This window comes from Oculina patagonica, chromosome 14, assembly GCF_052425735.1.
Source record: "Oculina patagonica isolate OP01 chromosome 14, crgOcupat, whole genome shotgun sequence".
In the NCBI taxonomy this organism is placed as follows: Eukaryota; Metazoa; Cnidaria; class Anthozoa; order Scleractinia; family Oculinidae; genus Oculina; species Oculina patagonica.
The window spans coordinates 4,031,211-4,059,011 of record NC_135771.1 but is presented as its reverse complement, the minus strand read 5'-3'; the positions used below and the strand labels follow the sequence as shown (position 1 = coordinate 4,059,011).

The 27,801-nt window shown below is 39.2% G+C and overlaps 2 protein-coding genes across 3 annotated transcripts; both read left to right on the top strand.

Annotated features, from left to right (window-relative positions):
- The first annotated feature begins 36 nt into the window (after nt 1-36).
- LOC144638134 (calcium homeostasis endoplasmic reticulum protein-like) lies at nt 37-17,139 on the top strand. Of its 2 annotated transcripts, none has more exons than XM_078497325.1 (19): nt 37-322; nt 2,258-2,425; nt 3,568-3,734; nt 4,260-4,427; nt 4,794-4,870; nt 5,298-5,535; nt 6,574-6,640; nt 7,231-7,332; nt 8,457-8,596; nt 9,181-9,404; nt 10,288-10,543; nt 11,556-11,689; nt 12,504-12,620; nt 13,928-14,080; nt 14,590-14,712; nt 15,084-15,160; nt 15,991-16,082; nt 16,240-16,318; nt 16,565-17,139. In XM_078497325.1, exons 1-19 carry the CDS (start codon nt 280-282, stop codon nt 16,636-16,638), a joined length of 2,499 nt encoding a protein of 832 aa, XP_078353451.1. In that variant the 5' UTR covers nt 37-279; the 3' UTR covers nt 16,639-17,139. The 2 variants fall into 2 exon arrangements, with proteins under 2 accessions (XP_078353451.1, XP_078353450.1); XM_078497324.1 differs by having other exon boundaries at nt 9,178-9,404.
- Nucleotides 17,140-19,287: 2,148 nt separating this feature from the next.
- On the top strand, nt 19,288-27,731 carry LOC144639142 (S-phase kinase-associated protein 2-like). The gene is made up of 13 exons (XM_078498390.1): nt 19,288-19,564; nt 20,573-20,753; nt 21,707-21,815; nt 22,195-22,309; nt 22,942-23,015; nt 23,858-23,936; nt 24,466-24,527; nt 25,004-25,108; nt 25,386-25,440; nt 25,684-25,753; nt 26,028-26,079; nt 26,232-26,339; nt 26,781-27,731. Exons 1-13 carry the CDS (start codon nt 19,304-19,306, stop codon nt 26,965-26,967), a joined length of 1,458 nt encoding a protein of 485 aa, XP_078354516.1. The 5' UTR covers nt 19,288-19,303; the 3' UTR covers nt 26,968-27,731.
- Nucleotides 27,732-27,801: the final 70 nt, after the last annotated feature.

The following is a 27,801-nucleotide window of genomic DNA, read 5'->3' as shown; positions in this document are numbered from 1 at the left end:
ATGTGCGCATGAGTTCGAGGATGGCGGCCGACGTAGCCTGGGTCCTATTATCATGGCGGCTTGCACGAGTTGACAAGGGTTAAGTTTTGTGTCAAAAAGGCGGTGAAAAATGATCTCCTGAACCGTATATCAAACGATTTATTTGTTATTTATATGAGAAGGTATTCCAGGAAGGATTATATGTAGAATTCCGTGGTATTCTTTTGTGAACAAACCGTGTGAGTCTATACTTCCTGATACTTCTTGTGGAAGTTGTTTACAACATTGAACCATTGCAAGATGTCCGGAGTGGCTCAAACTCCGCCGTTTCCTCCACCTGAAGGTAAAGTAGAAATACTATTTTAGTTCTTGTCGTTTCAGATAGCTAACAGTTTTAATCGTAAAGAACACACCCTCAGAATCCTCAGATAAAATAAATCAAAGAAGTCCAAAAAATCTTCCATTGTCCCCTGCTAACCCACAGGCGGCCCAAGCTCTCTATCAGATTACCTTTGGACGTGACTCTTGCTTACGAGCAGTGTTGTGTTACAAAGATTCGATTTATAAGGGTTTGTATGGGAAACAACGGTTTTGCTTTAAAAGTAAAAAAAAAATATATATTTTGTGAACAAAGTTGACTTACTCTGATTCGTTGTTTCATTCTTTGTTGTCTGCCAGATTCTCAGGTCAATACAACGCGTTTTCGGCGAGTTATCGTTATTTAGGTGTCCACTGCTAAAATAAAGACAAGGCTGTACACTGATTTCCGGAGTGCCCGCCGCTCGAAGTGAATAAATCCTCTGAAATTAGTCCTGTCGACCCAATTCCTCCACAGAATCAAAGAAGAGATGTTGAAGTTCCATGTCTGTTCACTTGATTCGCAATTCTGCGCTCAAACGCCTTCGCTACGAAAGCTTTTTTCCGAAATTGCTTCACTTCACAAATTCGAAATAGCCGCCTCCAAACTGGCGTGGACGTTCTCCTGGTTCGCATAGCATGTTGGGTGACTATAATTAACCTGACAGGGGTGGACAGCATCGATTTGTCGCCGGTGCATGGCTGTCAACAAATCGATGCTGTCCACCCCCGTCGGGTTAATTATAGTCACCCAACATGCTATGCGAACCACGAGAACGTCCACGCCAGTTTGGACGCGGCTATTTCGAATTTGTGAAGTGAAGCAATTTCAGAAAAAAGGCTTTCGTAAATATATATATTTTTTTACTTTTAAAGCAAAACCGTTGTTTCCCATACAAACCCTTATAAATCGAATCTTTGTAACACAACACCGCTCGTAAGCAAGAGTCACTTCCAAAGGTAATCTGATAGAGAGCTTGGGCCGCCTGTGGCTAACCTGACACATTTAAAACTGTTGGTTAAAGAGGCTCAGAACGTTTTTTCAGCTCATACTTTGATGGGTCAATACTACAAATGTATACCAGTTGCCGCTACAATAATGATATCAAACAAATGCCAATAATTATTGCTGAACAAGTTGTAGTTATTTTCATGACATCACTGGTTACCATAACAACAGTATATAACCTGTTGAAAACACCCTTAATTTAAACTTTAAGTGCTTATAACTCAAAAATGAGCTTCAATGAGCTCAGCAAAGAGTGGACATTATAGCACCAATTGATAAAGATTTGTGCTACTGACACATCAAAGCATAAGAGCTGGAATGTGCTGGAAACTGTCGTGAACCTTGTTAATGAATCAACTAGCTCCATGTTGCAGTAAGATGCTACCTGTCTGAAACCTCTATTTTCATTTGCCCGTTATAAACACTATCTGTTTTTTCGCTGTTGTGATCTGTCATCATTGTTTTAAAAACTAGTAATGCTACTTGTTCCAAGAGAGACACTACCTCTCAATTAGGCAACTGCTTAGTGCTTCCCACCAATATGGCCCACTCTTGATTCCATCAGGGAGTCATGTGGATTGCAATTTTTTCTAGGTATTTCATTGCTACAATGTGTAGTTCCATAAAATATCCATACCTCCCCCATGGAAGAGATTTTTTAAAAGAACCCCCCCCCCCGAATTCCATTTAAATTTCTCACATTTCTTTAAAATGTTTGGTCTTTAAGACCCCCCACCCCCCCTCCCCAAAAAATTTCCAATCCCTTCTGTGGGGGAGTATGGATATTTTCTGGAACTACACAATGGGTCTTTTTGGGTTCTGTAGATAACCTCTGTGCTTAAAATCTTTGTACCCCAATAAAAAAAAGCTGATTTATTGATTTCACTTTAATGTGTATTTATTTGAATATAGACCAAGACCAGAAGAACATTATTGATAAACTTGCAAACTTTGTTGCTAGAAATGGCAGCAAGTTTGAGGAGATGACTAAGCAGAAACAGAAAGGAAATCCAAAGTTTGCATTTTTATTTAGTGGAGAGTTCTACAACTACTACAGGTGGAAAGTTTCATTTGAAATTGGTAAGGCATTTGTTACTGGTTATTTATATAAAAATCATAACCTTTTAGTCTAATATTTAAAAAAAAAGTGCATGTGGGGTGCCTTAATTATTGAAGTTCAAAACACAACTCCGAAAAATGATTTACAGCAGCTTGCAACAGTATAACTTTAACAACTTCAACTTGTGCATGTACATGCTTGAGCAGAAATTAAGATTTCTCACACACAACTGGGAGCCATGCCAAGCCGAACCACGCAGCCTGACCTTTATTAAAACAATAACTCTAATACATCAAGAAAAAATTACTGAATCAAAAAAGACTCGCAATAAACTAAACAAAACAATATGAAGACACGAATCAAGCGAACGAAACTACATGGTCCCTAAATGAAAACACCAACTCGATTGCCCCTAGAATTACTCCATGGGTGGGTGGGTGGGGGGTGTCAGGCAATGGCGGATGGCAAACGCAAAGTGAACCGTGAACGTCTCACGTGACCTGAAACCCCCCATACACTCGAACCCAGGCTCCCAGCCGTGTGGGAGAAAAACGTTTTCCGCTTCTTTCGTTCCTCAGCCAGCGGAAAACCACACTTTTGGTGTTTTACCTTGGTTTTGGAAAGACGTTATGGTATATATTGGGCATATTTACTCACAACATACACGTATAGCCGTCACATTTGCCCCTTGGAATTTTTTTATTGCTTTTTAGCGTAAAAACAATAAAAAAAATTTCGATGGGCAATTGCGACGGCTATACACGTATGTTGCGAGTGAATACGCCCATTATTAAAGCCCGGTAAAAAACACAATGTGAATGATATCATTTGCCCAGTGACAGAAGTTACCCTGAAAAAAAAAATTGGAATTCTTCCCATAGGAGTTGAACCTACATTTTTATTTATGTACCATTATGACCCTTTTGCACTCTGATTGTACGCTCTACCGTAAACAACACTCTACCACAGTCATCGCTAACAACCCTCTACTATTAACAATGCTAAACCAATTTGACACTACCATTACTGACACTCTAGTGGATACCCATAAGCTAAACAAAAGTTATATAACTACAGGTAGACTCAAATATAATAGACCTACCAAATAATTTTACCAAAAAATAATTAATACCTTAGCTTTCCTTATCTGTTTTATTATTAGCACAACAACAAACTCAGCAGCATCTACAAAACCAACAGCAACTAGTGCAGCAAGCAGCAGCGCAATATGGTACAAACCCTCAAGCACATCTGGTGCAGCAAGCAATCGTCCAACAGTCAATCAACTCAGCACCATGGCAACAAGCACAACAACAGGCACAGCAGCAGGTAACGACATTTATTATGGTCACTATTTATTTCTCAGTGTCGATTTTTGACACTTGTTTGTCGATTACTATTTTACAAAATCACATCAGTTGATTATGCAACAAGGAAAGTTTTGCGCCCAAGTTTTATCGTTAAAATTCTGCTGTTGCCAGGGGCAACAGAGCTAGTTTCCATTGGAAACATCTCATGCTATTGGTGTCAGCAGTCCTGTTTGGGCGAAAGTTGAATCACTGAAAAGTGCGACAGACTGCTGATGTCAATAGCACAAGATGTTTCCAATGGAAACTAGCTCTGTCGCCCCTGACAACAGCAGAATTTTAATGGTAAAACTTGGGCGCGAAACTTACCTTGTTGCATACTCAACTGATAAGCGTAGTATCTGTCACTTTCACGACTGTGTAACTTAAAAAAATACTACTCATCTACACATGCAGCCGTAAATCAGCCGTAGTCGTGCACGTGCAGCTGTAGACTATTCACATGAAGTTAACTATAAAGTTGTATTAAATTTTATTTTATCATTAGATGCAAGCTCTTCAGCAACAGCAACAACAAGCTCAAGCTGCTGCTTCTGTTCCTGTGTACCAGCCTCCCCCTGTTGCAGTCCAGCCACAACCCAGTGAGCTGGATATCACAGAACTAGAAAATCTGTTGCACAAAATAATGGAGTCATGTACTAAGGATTCTATATCGGTAAGCCCGATGAGGCGCCCAAGTTACAAGTGCAGGCGACTAAATTTTTATTCAACGAGCCCACAAGGGCGACCAAAACATTGATTTTCCACTCATATCTTATGACTTCATATTCCTTGTAACCTTGTTCTACTGGCATCAGCCCATAAAAAAATGCTGCTTGATTTTAAAGCAGAAATGCTGAAATTGTATGCACTTGAGAGACATTTTAGCGTATCAAGAATGTTACGTGTCTTTACAAAATTCAGCAACTTTGAAAACCATTTGTTTTCATAATTTGATATTAAGAGGGCTCCTTAAAAAATTCCTTATGCAACAGCCTTGGCCTTACACAGTTATATAAAATCATTTCCTTGCTTCTTGTAGAATGGAAAAAATTTCATCTTCACCAATGCTAAGACTCCTTCACACTGCTATCAGATCTCTCAGTATTTGCTAAAGAGGTAAGTAAAACCAGTCTTCCTTTGTTAGTAAGAGCAGTTTTCAATTGAGTGTCGTAAAACCAAAACCAAAGTAATTACTCCCGCCAATCACAAAGGACACAGACAATCCAGTGAACCAATCAAAACTTGAAGCAAATACATGTAGCTGGCACGAAGCGCGGGAAAACGTGCCCAAGCGAGTCAGGATTGGTTTTGGTTTTAGTTCTGATTGGCTGAGAAAGTGGCGCAAGATTTTTAAGCCAATCACTAAGCATAGTAATGAAAAACCAAAGCAAACGCAATTTGCTTTTGACACTTATTTTAAAGTGAAAACCGCTCTAACAAGAAAGAATTTGTACAGATTTTTTTCTCATGCAGATGTTTGTATATTGAATGTCTTTCTCTTGTGGTCTTGATCCTTCTGACATTGTTTAAATTCATCATTTAGAGCCCTTGGTCCTGGCATGCAGTTTCAACACAAACTTCACATTGTTTACCTCGTCAACGACATTCTTCACCACTGCCAGAGGAAGGGAGCACAAGACCTACAGAAAACACTTGAAGACATCATAGTGCCTTTGTTCTTTTGCACACAGATTGGGGAGTCTCCAGAAAATCTACAGAAAGTAACAAAGGTTTTAGGAATCTGGGAAAACCATAACCTTTTTGAACCAGCTCTATTACAGGTATTTTAAGTTCTCAATACATTTGTAAGTAAAACTTGTGTGATGTTTCCATGTGAAATTTTTTTCAGACTATCCATTAGAAGACAAGAAGCCTGCTAGTGTTTTGCAGGATGGCAAAGCCAGAAACATTTTGTTACAGTTTCTAAAAAAGAAACTTCAGCTTGAGTTGAAACATGTTATCAAAGGGCCATAGGCAATGGGGTGGGATGGGTGTGCCTGCTCCACCCCCCCCCCCCATGCCATGGGCCACAAAAGTCTCCCTGATCAGGGAGTGAGGGTTAAAATGACTCTTAGGGCCTCTTCATATGATCCCGGTTGACCGGGCTGGCCCAGTTACCGAGATCTCTGCTCACTCCTATTTTCTTGTAAAATTTTGGATGTGTTCATATGAGAAGGTGGGCCAGCCCGGTTACTGATATCTCGGTTTCTGCAACCGAGATCTCGACAACTGGGAAGAATATTTTCCCATATGAACGCTCCAGCCCGGTCGCCAGGACACAACTTTTTTTGAGAAAATAGCTTCCCTTTCGTAATTGGGCGGTCCAAATGGTTTAATTTTGCCTTGTATCTATTTCCACTTCAGAAATATGCGAATTAGCTTTATTAATAAAGTTACATGGGTCAATAAAGCTACGATAGTCGCGAAAGATGCAACTTTATGTGTCGCCTTTTTGCCTTTGCTTCTTGAATTTTATCCCCGTCAACCGGGCTAAAATTTTCCATATGAACAGAGGTCAAAATCCGTCCTGGTAACTTAGACAGCTCGTAAACCGGGCTCATGTGAAGAGGCCCTTATAGTGCAGGAAATGCGGACTTCAGAAAATTGACTTTTCAAAATTTCCCAGGGGAGAATACCTTCAGATACCCCTCGATACTCGTGCCTTTGGTGCTCGCATACACCCATGCAAAATTCCTATGTCAAGAATGTGGCCTGCCTAGCCTTACACAGCTGCAGAGAACACTTCTACAGTTGACTATTACCGGTACTTAACAGTAAATTAAAGATTTCAATTATCACCATCTTTGTTAACTTTGCAGGAACTGAAAAACACAGAGGCTGGTCAGAGTAAAGTTGATGCAGCTCGAGAGCAAGTCTTTGGTCAAGGTTTGACACAAAATAATTAACATTCTGTTATGCAGTGAAATCCCAATTTCTCAAACCCTTGATTTCTCCAAATACTTGACAACTTGAAACCAACATAAGGGGTATCGAATGGTCTTTGCGAGCATGCAAACACAGCGTTTTTCTTTGCGAGCACTCCATTTACAAATAAAGTTATCCTTGCGCACTTTTCAAAAAGTTACCTCTACTAAAAACAGAGCATGCGAGCACTTGTAAAAGTAAGCAAATGGACACCCACTGAAATTTTGCGAGCATTCTGAGCAGAAGCCTAATCTTGCAAGCAATGCAAGATTAGACTTGGACAGACTTTTTATGACCCCTAACCTCTATCCTGTGGATAGTTTAACACAGATTTCTCAGACTCCTCGATTTCTGGAACCAATTATTTTTGTTTCCCTTGAAAGGTCTAGAAATCAGGATTCTGCTGTAATTACAAATGTACAGGTGTATTTTATACAGTATTGGACTGGAGCACAGTTTTCAAGTAAAATGATAATTATGACATTTATGTCAATTCGTTATCCAGCACATTCAATGGATGTTGACATTTTTCACTATTTCTTTTCTTGAAGGTTTTTATGTCCCACCAGAACGTCACCAGCAATATTATCAACAGCCACAGGATAAGCAACAGATGTCACTGGCAGACCAACAACCTCTGCAAGGGAGAGAAGGTAGCATTTCCAGCTTACCGTACACTTCTAAACTTCTTCTTACTCTTCTAAACCCCTTTGAAACTTATTTGAAAGCTATTTAATACCAATCCTGTAAAATTACATAAGTAGAACAAAATCATTACACTGTTAGAACAGAGAAATCAATATCTACTTTTCCTCTTGCAATGTTGACATGTTGTCAAACACACACTCATTCCAAGAATAAAGAAAAACTACATACAAACCAGCAACAATTAGTGGCATACACGTTCCTGACATACAAACCAGTAACTTGTGGCTTAAAATTTCATCACATGGGCCTCTTGTCCATCAGCAAGTGAAAAGTTACTTGCCCATTAGGATAATCTACTTGTCCCTGATGAGGGGCCTGACTTATTAAGCAATTGAACTTCTAGATGGGGACTTCTTAGAGAGGGGGCTCAAAAGAAGTTGTAGCTTAGTAAGAGCTTTTACAGTATATGTGATGCCCAGGGGGGAGGGGGGGGTAAACTCAGGACCCAAAAAAATCCCTAAGTCTTCCGACATTACCCAAAAAAATCCCTGGACCAAAAATAACCCCCCAAAAAATCCCTTGTCAAATTACTGCTAAATTCCCAGGAGGGGCAATAACATAACACAAAGAACGCTCGTTTTGTTTTTTCATCATACCATAAATACGCCAAGGCAGTTTAGTTCGTTTTTAATACCCCCCAAAATCCCCTATTTAAATCAAGTCAACCAAAAAAATACTTGCCAAATTTTCCAACCCAAAAAAATCCCGGAATCAAAAATTTCAAACCCAAAAAAATCCTTCGATCATCCCCGTCATTAACAAGCCGGAGTACCCCCCCTGGGATGTGATGCCAGTCCATTGCAGGTTACCCCTCCCCCAGGGTTTTTGGCAGGTATCCCTTACACTTCAACAGTATTCATTCATACTCCTGAGTGGAGAGAGGCACTGTGAGAGTAGAGATGTCAATAAACCCAAAAACACAAAACAATTTCTCTGGCCAGTATTCGAACCTGGACCGCTTCTACTGATCTGGAGTTCAACGTGCCCAATCTTATTCCACTATGCCTCTCGTAAGACCTGAAAATGTTGCTAAATTAAATGGTAACAGTCTTAAATTTGCTTTCTTCAGACATTCCAGCAGTGCAAAAAGTAGAGCAGAGTTCCCAAGAAACTAGTGAGGAGACAAAAGAACAATCAAAAGATCCTGTTAAGAAGGACATCAAACAAGAGAATACTGACCAAGTGACAGCAGAGGAGGCTGAAAAAAGGGTACACTGTGAATATTAGTCATAAATGTAACCAAATTTTCCAATCTGATTGGTTCTTAACACGCCCTATCAAAACTGTGCTCTTCTGTAAGAAATCTTGAGTGCCCAGCTCTTAAAAGCTTTCATGGTAGCAAAGTTATACTAGTTGCCCAAAGGCAAAAGTAAGTTGCCTGTGGTACCCAGGCTCTGCTAGGGCACAGCTCTGCCTATTTTTCACCAAATTTGAGTGCACGCAGCTTAAGTGTCCAATATCAAAGTGTCCAATAGAAAGATGTCCAATAACAAGGTTTACAGTACATACTGCGATTCCTTATTGTGACCAAATGCTCCTTGATATTCGTAAAACCTTTAGTTTCATACTCGTGATTAAACAAAACTGACTCTCGCTCAAACACTTGTATGATCACAGACCGAGTTTGGCTCCACTCAGTCCTATTACCATTATAAAAAGTGCCAGGCTTTTGTTGTGGGGGTCACCTTGCTTTGCTATGTATCTCACCATGGTGTGAGTGTAGTAATTCTTTCTGATAGATTATTGAACAATAAGTCCCCCCCTGACAGAACACTGTTTTATTGTATTAGCAGGAGGAGGCAGCCATGCAGCAACCATACCAAGCACCACACTATCAGCAGCACCCACCACCCTTTCCACCTCCTTATGGTGACCAGCGGCCTCAGTACTATGGTCATGGCCCTCCGCCGTTCCCTCCTCGCTTTCCTCCTCCTTCCTTCATGCCAGATTTCAGACACCCGCCTCCAATGTATGGCCATATGCCTCCAAACTTCCATGATGAAGGGTACCACGGGAGGTAAGTGAACATCATGTAGTGTCTGGATTGTAGCTTGTGGGTTAGGGGGACATGGGTTAGGGCTCAAAAACGTCCCATCCGGTCATCCAGGAAAAGTAGATTTTCCTGTTAGGCAAGTAACTTTTCATTTATACTTGCGTGAAGTGCAAGGTTCCAGACAAGTCAACTAAGGACTTCATTCTTCTTTTAAAACCAAAAAAGTAAATTTAGGCAAGGATGTAACTATTCCTTGCAAGCAAAATTTAAGGGTTGCTTGTCTAAAATATTTTTAAGTTACAGTCAATTTGCCTTGCGTACACCCCGCTATTGCGGATACTTGCTATTACGGCCAAAATTCAGATCCCCGGCGAAAGAGTTTTAACTGGAAATGACTTCCACTATTGCAACGCACCGAGCATGTCCACTATAACAAGATTTGATTGTAATCGTTGATCTCCACACAAAACTCGACATCCAAACAAAATTTGATGTCAAAACAAAACTCAATGTCCAAACAAAACTCTACGTCCAACCAAAACTTGACTTTCACACAAAACTCGACTTCCCCAGAAAACTTGACTTCAACCCAAAACAACATTTCCACATTAAAACTTGACTTCCACACAGAACTCAACGTCCACATCGGCTCAAATGTTTCGGTGCCCCTATGAGCACAATAGTATTACCAACTGTCTCATTCAAGTCTTGTTCTGAGGTTTATAAAAGTAACCTAGAAGTTATATAGAGGTGGTTGCGTGTTGACGTTTGGCTGTATCCCAAGCTCACTTTAAAAAAAGGGTACACTTAACAATAACGATAGTAGCTTTGGTTTAATTCATACAAGTCATTTGTAAAACCCTAAGATGGCTTTTGATTGTGATATCCCTCTGACTTCCTTATCCAGACCACCACCCCCACCATTCCGTGGTCCTCCTCAACAGTTTGACTATCAGCACCAGAGGCCAGATTATGAGCCGCCTTACGATGATAGAGGACCGCCACCGATGGTGAATGAGTATAATCACGGCAGAGGGCCAGATGAGGAAGGTTATGGTATGGAAGAGTATGACATGCCTCCTGAACCACCCATCCCTGAACCTATTATACCGACAGCCATGTACTATGAGCTACCTGCTGGTCTTATGGCTCCTTTAGTAGGGGTAAGACGCGTTTCAGTGTTGATTACTTAATCCTCTTCATGTGTGTCAAAAGGTAAGGCCGGAACCAGGGAACATCATTGTTGCTTGTCCTATGGTAACTTCACTTCCTTTCCTTAACTCCTTTCTCCTTCATCTTCCGCTCAACCGATCGCCTCCACCTCTCCCTGGGTGAGGGTCTTCCCCTACTGATGTGATTGATCCATCTCCAGCTGCGTTTAATTTAGTGACTCTCCCAAAATTTTAAAAAATTAGTGATATTGTGTAAAGCAGTTTTTAATGAATATACACCGTATTTATTTGGCTATAAGCCGAGCGATTTTTTCACCAAATCTTACTGAGAACTGGTCAAAACTCAACGAAATTGGGGGTTTGGCTTATAGGCAAGTAATAAATTTAGCGATTTTCACCCAACTCACTAAAATCGCTAAAATTAGTAGCCGCTAACAATAGTAACCTTAACCCCTCATTGCTCTCACTGAAAATTTCAAAAACATTTCAAAGGATCCTTGTGAAAATTGACTGCAACAGAAGATGGTATTTTTATTTTTCATCTCATTAGGGATATTATTACATTGATGGATTTTATCCTGTGGCTGATTTTTTTAAAAAACAATATTTATTATAGTTTGAAATTACAGTGAAGTAAACTTGTACCGTTTCCTTTTCTCCATATAAGAACGGCCTTGTAATATAATGCCTTGTAATGTTTGTTTTCTTAACTTAAGCGTTTTTATTAAAATCCGAATAGAATTGTAATTTCTTAGAATTTTAGATTTTAGTTAGGTATAAATTGTACTTTAACGCTTGTAATTTTTAACCTATAACTTAGTTTTAAGAATTTTAGTTTTTAAGCTGTAATTTTAACTTTTAGCGTGTAACGTTCATTTTTTTTTTTGTAATGCGCATTTGAACATTTACGTATGGAATTTGCGCACAACAATTTATGTGGTAACAGTGTGATACGTTTCGCCATAACGAACTTGTTATAATGTTTTTATTTCTCTTGTTAAAGTTACCAGATGTGGATTACAAGCCTCTAGATCCAGCAGCTCTTCGCCTTCCTGCACCTCAGCCACCAAGTGAAAGACTTCTGGCTGCAGTTGAAGCGTTTTACAGTCCTCCAAGTCACGAGAGACCTAGGAACAGGTTGGTGTGACGGTTATCTCTTTTTAAGAGTAGAGTCCGAAATATAGAGGTGTCCGTATTAGAGCGGTTTTCACTTGTGTCGAAAGTAAATTGCGTTTGCTTTGGTTTTGCATTACTACGCTCAGTGATTGGCTTAAAAATCTCGCGCCACTTTCTCAGCCAATCAAAACTAAAACCAAAACCAATCGTGACTCGCTCGCGCACGTTTTCCCGCGCTTCGTGCCGGCTACATGTATTTGCTTGGAGTTTTGATTGGTTCACTGGTTTGTCTGTGTCATTTGTGATTGGCCGGAGTAATTATTTTGGTTTTGGTTTTACGACACTCAATTGAAAACTGCTCTATGGAGGTGGCCTAAAGGAGTTTGACTTTATTTGTTTGAAACTCTGAAAGTACATCTGGTGATTTTCGGATCGGGAAATCCTCGGTATGCAGTCAACTCTCAGCTTGTGAACATCCCGCTATTGCAGACACTCGCTATTACGGACAAAATCCAGATCCCTGACAAAAGAGGTTTGACTGAAAATGACTCCCGCTATTACGGACTCTCGCTATAGCGGACACTAAACGACACCCCGAGCGTGTCCGCTATAACGAGAGTTGACTGTAGCAAGGTTAACCAGCCGAAGCCATTGGATTTCTTGCATTCTTTGAACTAAATTCGGAAATCTTTGTTATTCTTTGCACATTTGTTGCACTTTTTCTCTAATCGTATAAAGTGTCAGCTGTACTCCTGTTTCAGCTAATTTGTTCTGGGTACTTTTTTCCAGAGTGCTGTTGATAATTTAATGCTCGTGTAACTCCTTTCTTCTTTAGTGAAGGGTGGGAGCAAAGCGGTTTATTCGAGTTTTACAAAGCCAAGCTTAAGTACATCAAAGATCGCGAAGAAGCAGAAAAACACAAAGTACAAGAATTCCCACCAAGCAGATCAAGGTGAGAATAAAGTTTGAGGTAATACATTTCCGTCTAAATGGAATTTCACTAAGTGCTTTAAAATCAGGGGTGCCACAGTGGTAAGAGTCCCGGGGTGGGGGGGGGGGGGGGAACTTGGGTAAATTTTAGTTGAGTATGTGCCGCTAGCCTCTCAGAACCCCTACCCCATTATAGTCATATTCTATGGCCAATTATAGACCCCATCTTAGTCACTTTTGGGTAAATGTAATTGTCATGACTCCAACTTAGTCACTTTTTGTTTTTGCGTCTACCGTATAAATCCTTTAAACTTAGTCATTCTAAAATGAATTGACACATGGGGAGGGAAACGACAAAATCGAACAAAGAAACGAACACACCTATTCACTATTGGCACGTCAAACAGACGAACTCTAACGGAAACGTATTTTCAAGGTTATAAATCACAACTTGCGAGAATTGTCTTACTCTCAAAATCCCGGAAAAGTGTGACCCCATTCTTGTCACCCTATAAAAAATGCTTGAAAAGGCGACCCCATTATAGTCAGTCCAGTCGTGAAAATGCGACCCCATCCAGCGGCACATCCCCATTAGCCCATTTATAGGAAGTGCCCCCCCCCCCCCCCCGGTTAAGAGTCCTCCCACCAGTGTGGCCTGGGTTCGAATACTGGACCTGGCATCATATGTGGGTTATAGAAGCTTTGTCACTGTATTTCAAGTCATTTTTCTGATTACTTTCAAATGAAAGGAAACTTCAAAATAATAGTTTTTTAACGTAGAAAAACAACAAAGGAATAAAAAATCTCGAAAACAACTAAGGATGGTTTCGACTGTTGAAGAAAAAGACAGATTACAAATGGCAAAATTGAAAAAAAAACTTGCCAGTTTGCTTTTCTTTTTAGCTCCGAGGGATTTTCTCCGGGTTCTTCCGTTTTTCTTCCTCCCCAAAGCCATTTTCAATTCGATCTGGCGTGTGTACCCAATTAGTAGGCCTTGTAGGCATGCTAGAAGCTTCACTCACAAGTAAAGTTATTTGTCTTACATAGAGCAGTTTTCAATTGAGTGTCGTAAAACCAAAATTAAAGTTATCACTCTGGCCAATCACAAAGGACACAGACAATCCAGTGAACCAATCAAAACTCGAAGCAAATACATGTGGCCGGCACAAAGCGCGGTTTTGGTTTTACTTTTGATTGGCTGAGATTTGGCGCAAGTGTTTTAAACCAATCACTAAGCGTAGTAATCGCAAAACCAAGGCAAACGTAAATAACTTTCGACATTCAAGTGAAAACTGCTCTCTATATTTTTTAATCCCCTCTTGTTTTCAGATCAAGGTCTCGGTCCAGATCACCCCGGCGTTCACGCTCTCGTTCCCCGTCCCCTCGCCAGCGGCGGTCTCGGTCTAGGTCTCGTTCCAGATCTCCAAGGAAGCGACATCAGTCTCGTTCTCGAAGCCGGTCCATCTCTCCAAGGAGGAGAAGGTAAAATAGAACTACCTTATTAAAAGGGACTATGTCACGCAATTTTAGGCAATTTCGGCACTGATCAACTGTTTATAGAATTAACTGAAATATCACAATAACGGCTTAAAACTATAGAATAGGTCAGAAGGAACACAGAAAGGCCAAAAAGGGGCAAGGATGGGCAAAATTCGAGAAAATTAAAACGGATTGCGTTCGGGTAAACGTCGGCCCGACTTTTTTCAAGTTTATCTCAGTTTGTATGAAAGTGTCATTTACAGTGCTCGAAAATCATCCTTGTTTGTTATGTGGCCATGATTTTGCCAATAAAAGACTTTTGCTCTGCCAATTTGAAGTTACCTTAGAATTACCTAAAATACCGTGAACTAGCCCCTAAGATAGGAAATTGTTTTGTACACAGATCCAAACAATAGAGGAAATTGAAGAGTGAAGGTTTCACAAGGTTTCTTCATTACATCACTGTATCCATATTAATTTAACATTTCGCCCATCTTTTTTTATGCTTTAAGGTCACGCTCGCGTTCAAGGTCTCGGTCACGCTCGAGGTCACCGAGGTCACGGTCACGTTCAATCTCGCCAATGTTCAAATCGAACAGAAGTCCTGGTAGAAGTCCAACTCCACCAAGTTTCCAGTGAGTATTGAAATTGGTATTTGACTTAAACTTTGACTACAATTTTTGACAAAACTGTTGAAACACTTACTTGGAAAATGTCCACTAATTAAGCTAACGGAGTTCACTTTTGCAACCCCCCCCCCCCCCTCCCCCCATTTCAATGGTGTTAATGCTGTAGTGTTTTCAAAACAAAGCCTGTCGATCCGCAAACATCAAGAAACAACATTAAGTAGGGGGAAAGGGGGATAAAATGTTTTAACCCGCTTGAAGGTCAGGACATTTGTGAAAAATGCGTGAAATGTGTTTGTTTCAACTAGTTTTGTCCAAGATTGTAGTCCTTCGGGATAATTGAATGTTATTAATGTTTGCCATACTTTACTCGCCCCTAGTCCATCGTATACATCGAAGGTACCCGAGCAGAGACTGGACGAAAGTAACGTGGGACATCAGATGCTCAAGAAAATGGGTGAGTTGCGTGGCCTTCTCCCTAGCTCATGTCACACTCGACGATCTAAAGAAGGACTAAAAAGTGTAAAAGAAACAATTGGAAACCCTGCTCTCTATAAATTGCTAACTGGCTTTCTGTTTTCGTAGTCCCAAAATCATATCTTGAGTTGTCCTATCGTAAGTGACATGCGCCAAGGTTATTATATTCACACTTCCTGCAAACCTAGTTTATTCTTATTTATTTTCACGAGTACTTATTTTCGAGATTTTCGCGATTTCAAAATAATTGCGAAATTTAATACGAGCGAAAAAAAACGTCCCGCGAAATTTAAATACGCGAAAACTAATACCATATTTTTTTATTTTATCAAAACAATATAACTTGATTTTCAATGTTTGGAACTGCAACTATCTACCTTCAAAATATCTTTCCGTCTTGTTTTCGACAAGCACCTTCCTGTGATTACTGTTTTCTTCAGCTAAATTGGCCAAAACATCTTAACATCAAATTTTCCGTTTTCAGTCTCCTTTAAGTTATACTGAGTAGTTACCTTTATATATTTTCAGTAGTTTCTTAGTCGTTGACAAATGATCCAAAACACACTGACAAAATCGCGAAATTTAATACACTTTTGCCTTGTTTTTTCTTGCAATCGCGAAAATGAATACTCGCGAAATTAAGTACGCGCGAAAATTAGAAAGAATAAGGTACTCGGCAGACATTCAGAACAAAATATCAGAGCAGGATAGTCAGAAGTTGAGATCTCTGCCTCTACGTACAATGTTTACATCTGACATGAAGTTAAACCAATTTGCTAACTCAGTGTAATGTATTTTTGTTTTCGGTAGGATGGGAAGGAGCAGGCCTGGGTAGAAGTCAACAAGGAATCTCTAATCCGATATCAGGGGGGGAGGTTCGGGATAAATTTGACAAGTTTAAGGTAAGAGGTGCAATCAATGAGTCAACAAGTAAATCCATTCCATCAATCAATCAACCAACCAACCAACTAACCAGTCAATACTTTTTAAACACTGTATATTCATCAAGATTTAAACACCGGAAGAGAACTAAATTTTGGATGTTTTCCTTGTCTCTAGGGTGTGGGTGTGGACATGAAGGATCCATTTGAAGCATACAGGAAAAGTAAAAGTTACTCGTTTCTTGGATCGCGTATCGGTAAGCTTTCTACTTTTGATTTTATTCTTGTTACCACAGTGTAAAAATACTGAAAAGCTTCTTAGAAGCTTTATAGGCTGCTCACTTCCATGTGTCTATCTGTTTAAAAGTGGTGACAAACCTTTGATTGCCTCAGTAATGTGTTTTATATTACACAAAACCAAAATGTCGGGTATTTAGCATTGCTCTAATTGGGGACACGCCTTAATACTGACTTGTTTTTTTTTTCTTTTTCTTTTTTTTTAGCCAAGTCTGAAGCAAAAGCCGCGGCAAGGGAAGCTGCAAAGGAGGCAGAGAGGGCAGAAAGAAAGAGAGAGTGAAAAGAGAACAATTCCATCAGTAACTGTCATCTATGTCAAAGGCATGGCATTCCTGAATGAAGTCCTCTTCTCACCGACAAAGAAAAAAGTTTTCAGTCAATTTCCTAGACGGGAGTCCAACTGAGCCCACGGTTGTCGCCAGAGACTCGTTGCCAAGCAACATGACGTAGCCCTGTGACGACAAGCTGACGTGAAAACATTCGGTGATCTTCGGTGTTTCCGTCAATGCTCGTGCGGGGTCCTGATTGGTTCATAAGTTTCGGAAGCTCTCCGGTTGTTTCTACGAGGGTTTGCGTAAACCTTACCCTAGCCTTTCCCTTACCTAAAAGCCAAAGTTACGCTCAATCCCTTTGTATTCCTAGCTTACCTTTCTAGTCAAGTCTGGAATTTTCCCTCTCGAAAGCCGCTGATACACACTTCACTTGTTATATAGCCTGCGAGCAGGCCACTTGTTTTATCTTATTTGCACAAACTAATAATAATAATAAAATTGAAAACCAACCACAACATAGCAAGGGATTATTCTCAGTTGTGAAACTTTCATGCCAAAAGTTCCTTTTAATAAAATGATTCAGCTCTTAGCCTCTTGTTAAGTTTGGTTTGAGTACAATATTAGCCTGATAAGTTTCTCAGAAAGTTCGGATATCTGTAAAGAAGCACATTTTTTGTAGTCCTTTTTGGCACTAAAAAACAATGTGATATTTACGCTTTAGAGGAAATCTGAATAGCTGTATAACTGCAGGCTAGATATGCTTTAGAGATTCTAATACCGTTCTGTTTAAAATATCAGTAGATATGTAAAATCTACCTTTCTTTTACTAATTAAAGACTTGATATTTACAAAAAGGTCTGCAAGTGGAGCAGTTTTAGGACACGCTGTAAAATAGTTCAAACCTTTCTAAGGGACGGACCAATTTTATTATTTTTCATACCCCCCCCCCCCCAAAAAAAAAAAAAAATAATAATAATAATGGTCCGTCCCTCATACTAAAGTAACATGATCAAAGATAGACCAATAAAAAGGTGACCTGATTTCCCGTGTGAAGAACACAAACCGTTGTAGGGGGCAAGTCAAAGATGAAGAACGATTTACCAATCCAGTAACTTCAACCTACTTCCTCTAAAATTTAAATAACGAAATACGTGTATTACTTTTACACTTTTTCATGGGAGGCGCGGTCGCCAAATGGCCGGTGCGCTGGACTCCAGATCGAGCGTTTCGGGTTCGAGACCTGGCCGGGGTCATTGTGTTGTGTTCTTGGGCTTGACACTTTACTCTCACAGTGCCTCTCTCCACCGTACCCAGGTGTATAAATGGGTACTGGTAGATTTACTGCTTGGGATAACCCTGGATGGACTAGTAAACTCCGGCTTTATGGACCTCTTGGCATGAATGGGCTATTGCATTTAATATCCGCACCCCCCCCCCCCCCCTGTTGAGGACAGGTCTTTTCAGGTCTTTCATTCTTACCCCTAAAGAAATCCGTTAAAAACGTCTAAAATGCCTTAAACCCCAATGAAATTCTTTGAAAATGTGCTAAACCCTCACGAATTCCATTGGAAATGCATCTTACTCCTAAGAATTCCATAACTTTTCACCTTTTCCCCGTGAAGAATTCCCTTATATTTTTGTCTTACCCCTAAGGAAATCCACGGATTTTGCCCTTACCCCCAAAGATTCCACTGTTCCTCAACAGGTCGGGAGCAAAAATTTTATGCAATAACCCAATGCAGACTTTACCTTACCTTACCCACTTTTACACATTTTGAAGCTTTGACATGCAACACGACATAATAAACCGGGTGGATTGAACGGTTTTTGTCTGAGTGCAAGTTTACATCTTAAAACGAAATTAAAACCTACTTTAACGAGCGTTGAAAAGTTTACCGATAATCTCTCGGCACTAGCATACCTTTTCAGGGTAGCAGAAATAGCTTTTCTTTGTCAAGTACAGTATAAGGTTTCCATGGGGTATTTGCATGCCTTATTCACTTTCTTGGGGAGAACATACCCCCTCCCCACCCTCTGGGGAAACGGGTAGCCTGTGTACAGCCGACCCTTACCCGGGGCGGCTGTACAGGAAACGGGGAGTGTGAACGAAGAAACTAAATGATGTGGATGGGAGAACGGCACTAAAATAGTGCGTTTCCCTTTGAAACAATCCCAACTGGAAACGTTTTCCTTGTTTTACCTGGGTACTCTTTCTCCTCGCTTACAAGCCCAAGAGATATTCCGAGAATTGTAAGTGGGAGTATTCGGGAAAGTTTTCATAACAGACCAAATCTCACGACCGAAATTAGGACCTCATGCAACCACCAACCCCTCAGCAATTCCTTATTTTCCAAACGGTCCTATTATTCCTCGCTATACAGATGAACCTTGTTCGTAGGGTCTTTCCTCTCCCCGCCTGTACAGCGCTTCAATGGCCGACAAGAAATAATTTCAAAGTTTCAAGATTGTTTCTATCACCCTTATTCTTCAGTGCAGAGATGAGCATATTCCGTCTCCAGACTCCAGTGATTCTGTCCTGTTTCTTCTTTCGGCCTCGATGCGGTTTCGAGTACCAGTTCCTCTCTTTCATTTATTGCCTCGCTTTGGTGAGCGCCTGTTTGTTGTTATTCGTTGTTCACTTCAGAGCGGGAAATTTGTCTTCGATTTGGTGCAATGGCGGCCGTGCGAACGAAAGATCGGAGGAGAAATAGTAAAAATTCCACGAAAACCAGGCGAGATTCAGAATTACAGCGGACCAAAGATGCAGCAGAGACAGAAAATTCAAAGCAAACTTGGTCATTTTGCCGTTCGAAGGCCAATTCTTCATACAAAGATCTCGGCGTTGCTGAATTGCAGTGGCCTGCCGAAGACGAGAGAGAGCTAAGCCAAGAAATTGTGAGAATAAATCCACTCAATCGACACTCCATTCTGCAGGTAAATAAGCATTCAATGAAGGGTTGCCTAGAGAGAATTTACCCTCTAGTTAGATACCGCTATTTTATGAAAACGTCGTGGCTTTGGCCGCGAGGTATTTCCAAACTTTCCCGCCATTTAATTGATATTTTGCCTCCCTGGTGCGCATTTGTCCTCTTCTTGTGATCAGAATGTAAGCTTATGTTATTGTATAGACAAAGGCTTATTTTTGGATATGTGGACTATATATAGAATCAAACTGAGCAAATGCTACTAAATGTTTTTCAAAAAGTGCGTTCAATAATTTTAATTTGTTTACCCAAATATTCATAATTTGGGCAGTAGTTTTCTGATGGCATTTTCAGACTGGGTCACCTGTAGAGCTATCTAAATCAAAACATCACAATAAAAAATGCATTGTTTAAGTTTGCTAGCTTAATAAACAAACACAATATTATTGGCACCACTGAGCTTACGGCCCGTGTAAAACAAAACCTGAACATGCATTACTAGAAAAGTTAAACATGACTTAAATCGCCCCAGACGGGTGTCTGTGTTGAAAGCAAATGAAATATCAGAAAACACAAATCATACTGCATACAGTTTAATAAATGAGAGATGGTAGATATGCAGCTCAGAGAATAAATGAGAACATATGAAATATAAGGGTCTCAGAATTTTTCTTTGTCCCACGCTCGGGTTACATATCATATTTTCTCATTTATTCACTGAGCTGCATATCTACCATGTCTCATTTATTACACATATCATGCTTTGACATTGTTGAGCTTGCAGTTGCAAGACGCGTGTCACATATAAACCTAGTAGATGTCCCAGTTCACCATGAGCCTCTCATAGCTTAGTTGGTTAGAGCACCCAATTGGTATCTGGGAGACCATGGGTTCGATTCCCATCAGGGAGTCAGCTGAATTTTTCTTTGTCCCAGGCCTGCAAACAGTGGTTTGACTCTTTTATTACAAATCATCATCATCATCATCATTATTATTTGTAATTTTTTTTGTTTGTCAGGCCCCCAGTCACAAGTTTGTTGTCAGTCACTGGGGTAAAACTTCATCTTTAGTAGCTAGTGGTTTGTCATCATCATACAGCAGAAGCTGGATAAGTGGACCAAGCAGGGAGGGGTGTGCAGACTGTACACATAACAGACAAGAAAATACTGTGTCGTGCAAGAGTGAGAAACTTACTACAAGTGAGATTTATTAACGGTTAATATGTGTGTTTGCATTATTATAGAGAATGAAAAACACCAGAGTGTGCAATCACTCCGTTTGTAGAGTGGAGTCCACTTTCTCAAACCTCCAAACAAAGCGAAAAATGGCTCCAGAAAACTCGGGTAAACGACTTTGCTTAGAGCTATCATCAGGAGCTTAAAAAATTGAGGGTTTAAGAAAGCAAGATTCCACTGGAATATTGCAATAAGCTATGCCAGCATAAGGTAGCATTATTTTTCTAAGGAAATTTCTGCTTACTACAACCCTCCAAGTTTACTTTTTTCCTTAGTGGCCATTTGGCCACCAACTACTCAAGTTTTGGTCGCCAGTGAAAAATTTTAGTCACCAAATTAAACTGATGCTTTCAATCATTCCTCACAATTTTAGTCGCCAGGCTGGCGACCTTGGTTCAAATTTAGTCGCCAGCTCCAAAATTTTAGTCGCCATGGCGACTAAAATGGTCTTAACTTGGAGGGTTGTTACTAGCCTGGAATAGGCTTGAAGGTTGTGAGGAATTTTTTTAAGTAGACACGTGTTAACTGTGTGGACAAGAGAGGATCTACTTTTTTCTTTTCTTGTTCATGAATAAATATCACATGTTCCTCTAAATCTCTGTATAAAACAACGGAAAGCCTTGCACAAGCCAACAGATGACAGATGGTCAACTGATCCTATAACTGTTTATGTATATACAGGGATGACGGAGCTGAGCCCAATATTTCCCAAAAACAAAGACTTGCTAAGAGAGAAGTCTTTTAAGCCCCCCCCCCCCTCCCACTTCAAGTCACTAGTCAGCCCCCCAAATATTGGAAAAAATGTTCAACCGTCCCTGATAAAAAATTCAAAAATTATCCAGAGGTTTTAATAAAAATTGAACTCTCTTCACACCTTTCCTTCTGACTACAATACCTTTGATCTGTTTTCATTGTAGATTATTGGATGTCATTATCAGATGAAATAATCTTAGCAATCTTTCAATTCTTGCCCAAGAAAGCAATAGTCAAATGTGCAAGAGTTTGTAGACACTGGCAAAGATTAGTGTAAGTAGTCCAGAAAACTTCTCAATCCTATTTAAAATCTGCGTAGATTTATTTGTTCCATTCAAAACTCTATCAGAAGTTAACTTATGAGTTGAGAATGTTTGACCGAGAAAGTTTTATAGTCCTGGGCCCAGTTGTTCGAAGGGTGGGTAACGCTATCCACCGGATAAATCGCAATCCAGCGGATAAGTGCTGACAAAACATACTTTGCTATCCACTGGATAGTGATTTATCCGGCGGGTAGCATTATCCATGCTTCGAACAATTGGGCGCTGATGTTCATGCCATGTTAATTGCCCAGTCTAGGGGTTAGATTCTGACTATTGCTTAACTATAACATAAAAATATTTGTTCTAAAGAGCAAAGTATTTTTCTTCAGATATGACGAAAGCCTTTGGCGACGTGTTGATATGTCAAAGGCAAACCTTTTACCTGGACTATTAGGAAAAGTACTAAAAAGAGGAACAAGAATCTTACGCTTAGCTCAGGCAAAGGTGAGAAAAAATAGTTATTAAATATCCTTCGTCTATCACACAGTCTGTACAGTTACTATCAAAATAAAAATGTCAGTCAAAGTGTTTGACTTAGCTGGAAATGCCACCACTTTTTAAATGCCTTGAGTCAAACTTGAAGGGATCAATTTAGGTTTCTGGGAAACTGCTCACCTACCCCTCCCCAAACCTAACATTAACCCTTACTTATCGCTTTGGGCAAAATGTTAGGTTTGGGGAGGGGTAGGTGAGCAGTTTCCCAGAAACCTAAATTGATCCACTTGAAGGCACAAAAACTAGTGTCATTTGCATGCCAACAAATCATCACATGATCTAACATTTTTTTTCTGGCATCATTTCCTCTCGTTCCACCTCGATCATTGTGTTCATTGTTAATGCTTCGATATTTTGTCCTCGTTTTTCACAGAAACAAAGTTCAAATCAGCCAAAAAATTACAGAGAAATGTTTTTCCACTTGATTGAAGACCACATGCAAAATTTAGGCTTTTTGGAAGGAAAAACTACTACCAAAAAACGTTGATAAACATAGTTTTGCACCGTCAAGGATCATTTCTTCAAATTACATGATCTAACTATAATTACCGGTATAATGATGAAGACATCTCAATTTTCAGGTTGCGTCATCCATATGTGATGATAATGCTTTCTCTTTCTCTGATGTGGCTCCTCTTTCACCAAAGTCACCAAGGTAAAATGATAAACTTGTATTAAAAATAGCAGTTATTAATAAAAATTACTTATTATAAACATACTATACAGAATAAAAAAAAGAAAAGAAAGTACACACACAAGTTTTTATACATGGGTGGGTTGCATAAAATTTTTCCAGTATCATTAACCCCATAAATTAAACTTCAGTTGAACATATTCATAATGCATGAATATAAATCATGTAAGCATTTCAAACAGTCATTTATATGTTCAGCAATGCAAACTACTAATACATAGGACAGATTTCACATTGGTAAACACATTTAAAGCCCCCTCAGTCACAGGCAGCCCAAGCTCACGTTTGGAGCGATCGGTAGGTATAAATTGGTGTTGCGTAACAACAACAACAACTTTATTTGCACCCTTTTCATTCAATTAAAATTAGCAATACAATAAATAAAATAAAAAGAGTAAAGTGCATGGCTGCCCAAAAAAACCACGATTGGCTAACAAGATTGGGCAGCCATACTCAGAAGAGATTATCACTAGACCGTTGAGAATATTAAAAGGCTTTGTATGGGATTTGGGTCGATTCTGCCGTATTTATGCTTAAAATACTGTAAATTATATACAAAATAAACTTACTTTTGCCATTTGCTGTGTCCACTTGCCTGTTTTGCGTCTAGAAGTGGTGTTTTAGTCGATTTTTCTCTTCCCTGTTCCTTCCTAAGACGTCAAACGTGAGCTTGGGCTGCCTGTGCTTCAGTGTACAAAGGGTCCAACGTGGGAATAAAAATTATTATTTATTGGAAGAAATTACATGTTTGTCACTCTTGGGAATTCAGGGTTTCACTAACAAGTCATGTCTTTAAATTTTAGTGAATCGATGTTCAGCCTGAGATATCTAGATGCTACCTCTTGCAGTTTTCAAAATGACACACTTCTATGCCTCCTCCTAGTAAGTATAATACATCTACATGTACAAGTGCAACAAGCAAAAACTGTTCATTAACTTTTTCCTTCCCTTAAGTAGTCCAGTTTCCATCCTATGTCAAACCCTCGATGTCTCTTTTCCTCCTCCCAGGACAAGGCAGCGTGGCCTTGTGGTTACAGCGCGGGACTTGTAATCTGGTGGTCTTGGGTTCAAATCCTCCTCCCTGCCACTACAGTCAACTCCCTTTATAACAGACACCTTCAGGACCACCATTTGGCGTCCATGATAGAGAAAGTCTGTAGCAGCGAGAGTTATTTTCAGTATTTCTTATTTGCCGGGACTTCGACTCCTGTCCGTAATAACAGGGTGTCCGTAAAGAAAGAGTTGACTGTAGATAGATTTGTCCTTGGTGGTCCCGAATTCAACTCCTCCACGCTTAGTATATAGCCAATGTAACTGGTCAGGCTACACTTGCATACTGTTAAAAGGTTATACTGTACATGGTTGTAACAAAACTCTTTTCTCACACAAACATTTTTTTTATGATTTTCAGCACTCAAAACAGCTTACGCATATCAGTTTGGAGTCGTGCAATGTCTCCACAAGTGTACTAAAGTAAGTTTCTTACTTCTCCTGAGTACTGCCTAAGGAAAATCTCACTAAAATATTAATACTAGTTGGGTGGGGGGAGGGGTACACATATTACAGAGGAACATCTCATCCAGGAGCGAGTAGTGGTACCCCATATCATTTCATGCTACAGAAGGTAGAGTCAATACCAGCATTAATGAGCCATCAGGTTAAAAAAAAAAGAGATTTAACGTGCTGCAAAGAGGACTACATATCTGTTATATGGTTTAAATTTATCTTTGGTTTAAGTTTTTTTTAACCAGTTTGATTTTATTTTCCATTGTCTGATCATTATCTGAAATAAAGAGAAATAAAAATTAAACTGGTTTGAAAAAAATTAAACCAAAGACATTTTAACCACAACATATCCATGTGATGCCAAGTTTCTTTATTTTCTATATTAATTTCTAATTTTGATGCTTCCACATAATAATCATAAATCTAAATATCACAATTTTCAGAGCTATTAGTGAATTCCGTAACCTGGAGGTGTTGAATCTTGCCATGTGTTCTGGTGTAACAATCACAGGATTGTGTTCCTTAGTGAAAGGTGGAAAAAACCACAGGTAAAGATTTAAAATACATATTGTTTACAAATGTATTGCTACAAAAGTCCTTGCAAAAGTCCCTTTGTAAAGCTACCAATTAGGTGTACCCGGTAAATACCGGTAGTGAGTTATTTAAAGCATTTTCTGGCTTTTATAATGTTCATAATTTGTAATTATTACGTCAGGCCCAGTAAATAATAACAGGTCTGAAAATCTGGTACTATTTCTTGTAACTAAACAACTTGCAGTGATTCTTTTGTTTTATTATAATTTTTTTTTTTTGATTTTATTTCAGACTCAAGCAGCTAAATTTGGCCTGGACAAACCTTACAAAAGCAACAATCTTACAGGTTATTTTAATTATTAAGTCGTTTATTCAGTAAATAAAATGCAATGGCGGGTGTCCCAACTCCAAGGCTTCTGACATTAATTACTACATTTCAGATGATGAATTTACAGACTCAGAAGTAAGGACTACACTATTGTTTGGATCTCAGAAAAAATAATTATATTATAATCATAATTAACAAGTGTCCAAAATGCAGGTCACACTAATATTTTTGGACATCATTTAATGGATATTTTTTTCACAGGTTATAAAAAATCTACCAAAGCTTCAACAACTGAACCTCAGTGGATGTAGGGAAACTTTAACTGATGATTGTAAGTTGATTTTTCTACTGTCCAAGGTATCAAGAGGTTTTCATTGAGGCTATAGCTCAAGGCTGGTAGTTTAACCTTACTAGACGAAGCATTCATCCTTCAAGGACAAAAATCTACATTGGTTTATTCCTTTAACCTTTCATATACTAGCAACTGGGACTTCCTGAAGATTCAGACTAAATTTCTTGACATTTGAAAATAAAAGAATGTTAGCCTGAGAATAACATTTTTTAAAGCAACTGTATGTAATGGGACCATTCTCCTATTTCCTCAGGTATAAAACAACTTGTTAAATCATGTCCTCATTTGACACATTTAGACCTCAGGTAAGAATGCTAGATTATTTTAGTAATAATCATTGCACATTGTTTTTCTGGTATTCTGTTCAGTTGAACCTCTCTGTAGTATATAATGCAAACAATGGCAACCGTATACATCCAATGATATCAAGCTTCACATTAACTCTACTCTCTTTCAGCGATGGAGTTTTGTTAACTGCAAGGTCATTGGAGGAAATTCTCAAACTAAAGCACCTGGTTCATTTAGGCCTTAGCAGATGTTATAACATCCCACCAATGGCTTTCAGGTAAAATGAAGATTCCTTTTCTAGTGGCATTGGGGTTGACCAATAACACTTAAGTACATGGGGTGACAGCAGAACCAAGATATTGTGGCTTTTTTTAAAAGGATAAGAGGATCGCGTCCATTGGATAGCATTAAAGGCACACAATGCATGCAGAGGGCCCTGTAGCTGTAGCCCTTTGCACACATTGCAGGCCCTATTTTTCTTGGTGTTATAGGCATGCAATGTGTGCAGAGAGACACATTGCAGGCCTATCATACTGAAGTATTATGGGCACGCAATGCATGTAAGCCCTTTTTACGTCTGCTGGACCTATGATGCTTGCTAACAATCATTGATACAAAAGGATGTACACTACAAGTGAGCCAACAACACTATCTTGCATCTGATTGTTACATGTACCCAAATTATATGTATTCTGACTACATATCTTTTTCCTTTTAGTTCATTTACACAGATGAAGTCACTCAAAACACTACAGATCTTTGGTCTTCTAAACACAGAAGGAATTGAGCTCTTAAGGGCAGAAATTCCAAATATCACTGTAAACAAGTCATTTTTCTCGATGATTGCAAGACCTGTTGGATCTGTGTACTTCGGAACAATCTGGGGTGTCCAGTGTAAAGACTAGATTATCACCAAATTCTTCCTACCAATGTTCATATGTTTTTTATAGTTACCCTTTGGAGAATCTGTTGTTTGGTCAGGTGTTTCTTTTCAGGTGCACTTTAATCTGATTACCTGTCACTGTAAAAGCTCGTTAAGCCTCCGGGAACTTAATATTTTGTTTTTAAGACCTTTTGAGGTAAAGAGAGGAGTAAGGTCCATTTCAGCGAAATATTACGTGGACTTTTAATGTTTTAGTGCTGTATAATAACAAGGGGGGGGGGGGGGTATTTAAAACTAAGTTCCAGAGCGGGACTTGAGAGCTTTTACTGTACTTTAATTTGTTAGAAAACAAATTGTACCGTAGTTACAATTATTAGTCCCTATTGGGCTTTTACGTACAAGTTTCGAGGGAAAAATTTATGTTTTAGGAATTGTTTGTCGATTTTCAAGACTTCTTACAAAATTTAAATTTAATTTTGAGGTCCTTTAAAAAAAAGACCTCAATATTTTTTAATACATAAAAATGTTTGCAATTTAATATAAAGAGATTTGTTTATACCATTATATTGTATGATACAGCAGTTTGGAAATGTGAGTATTGCATGTTATGGATCCTACAAGAGAAATAGTGGTTATTTTTTTAAATATAAAAAATTGAGATATTTTTAAGTGATAACATTGTTAGATTTTTTAATTAGTTTGAGATGTTGTTGCACTGATTTTCCCATATTGAGGCCAAAAATGATAAGTACATGCTTGTTTACATGCCTTTGGATGTATTTGCCTATTGCCCTGGCAAACTCCAGCAAATTTCTTGTCTTCACAGAGAACTGATGTACTTAAAAATTCTCCTGTC

Bases quoted from the DNA above. Each gene is read 5' to 3' on its own strand.
- LOC144638134 (XM_078497324.1), top strand. From the start codon at position 280: ATGTCCGGAGTGGCTCAAACTCCGCCGTTTCCTCCACCTGAAG. The intron at 5,536-6,573 runs GTATTTTAAGTT...TTAACTTTGCAG, and splicing joins TTGAACCAGCTCTATTACAG to GAACTGAAAAACACAGAGGC. The intron at 14,081-14,589 runs GTAAAATAGAAC...TTATGCTTTAAG, and splicing joins ATCTCTCCAAGGAGGAGAAG to GTCACGCTCGCGTTCAAGGT.
- LOC144639142 (XM_078498390.1), top strand. From the start codon at position 19,304: ATGGCGGCCGTGCGAACGAAAGATCGGAGGAGAAATAGTAAAAATTCC. The intron at 25,109-25,385 runs GTAAAGATTTAA...ATTTTATTTCAG, and splicing joins AAAGGTGGAAAAAACCACAG to ACTCAAGCAGCTAAATTTGG. The intron at 25,441-25,683 runs GTTATTTTAATT...TTTTTTTCACAG, and splicing joins CAAAAGCAACAATCTTACAG to GTTATAAAAAATCTACCAAA.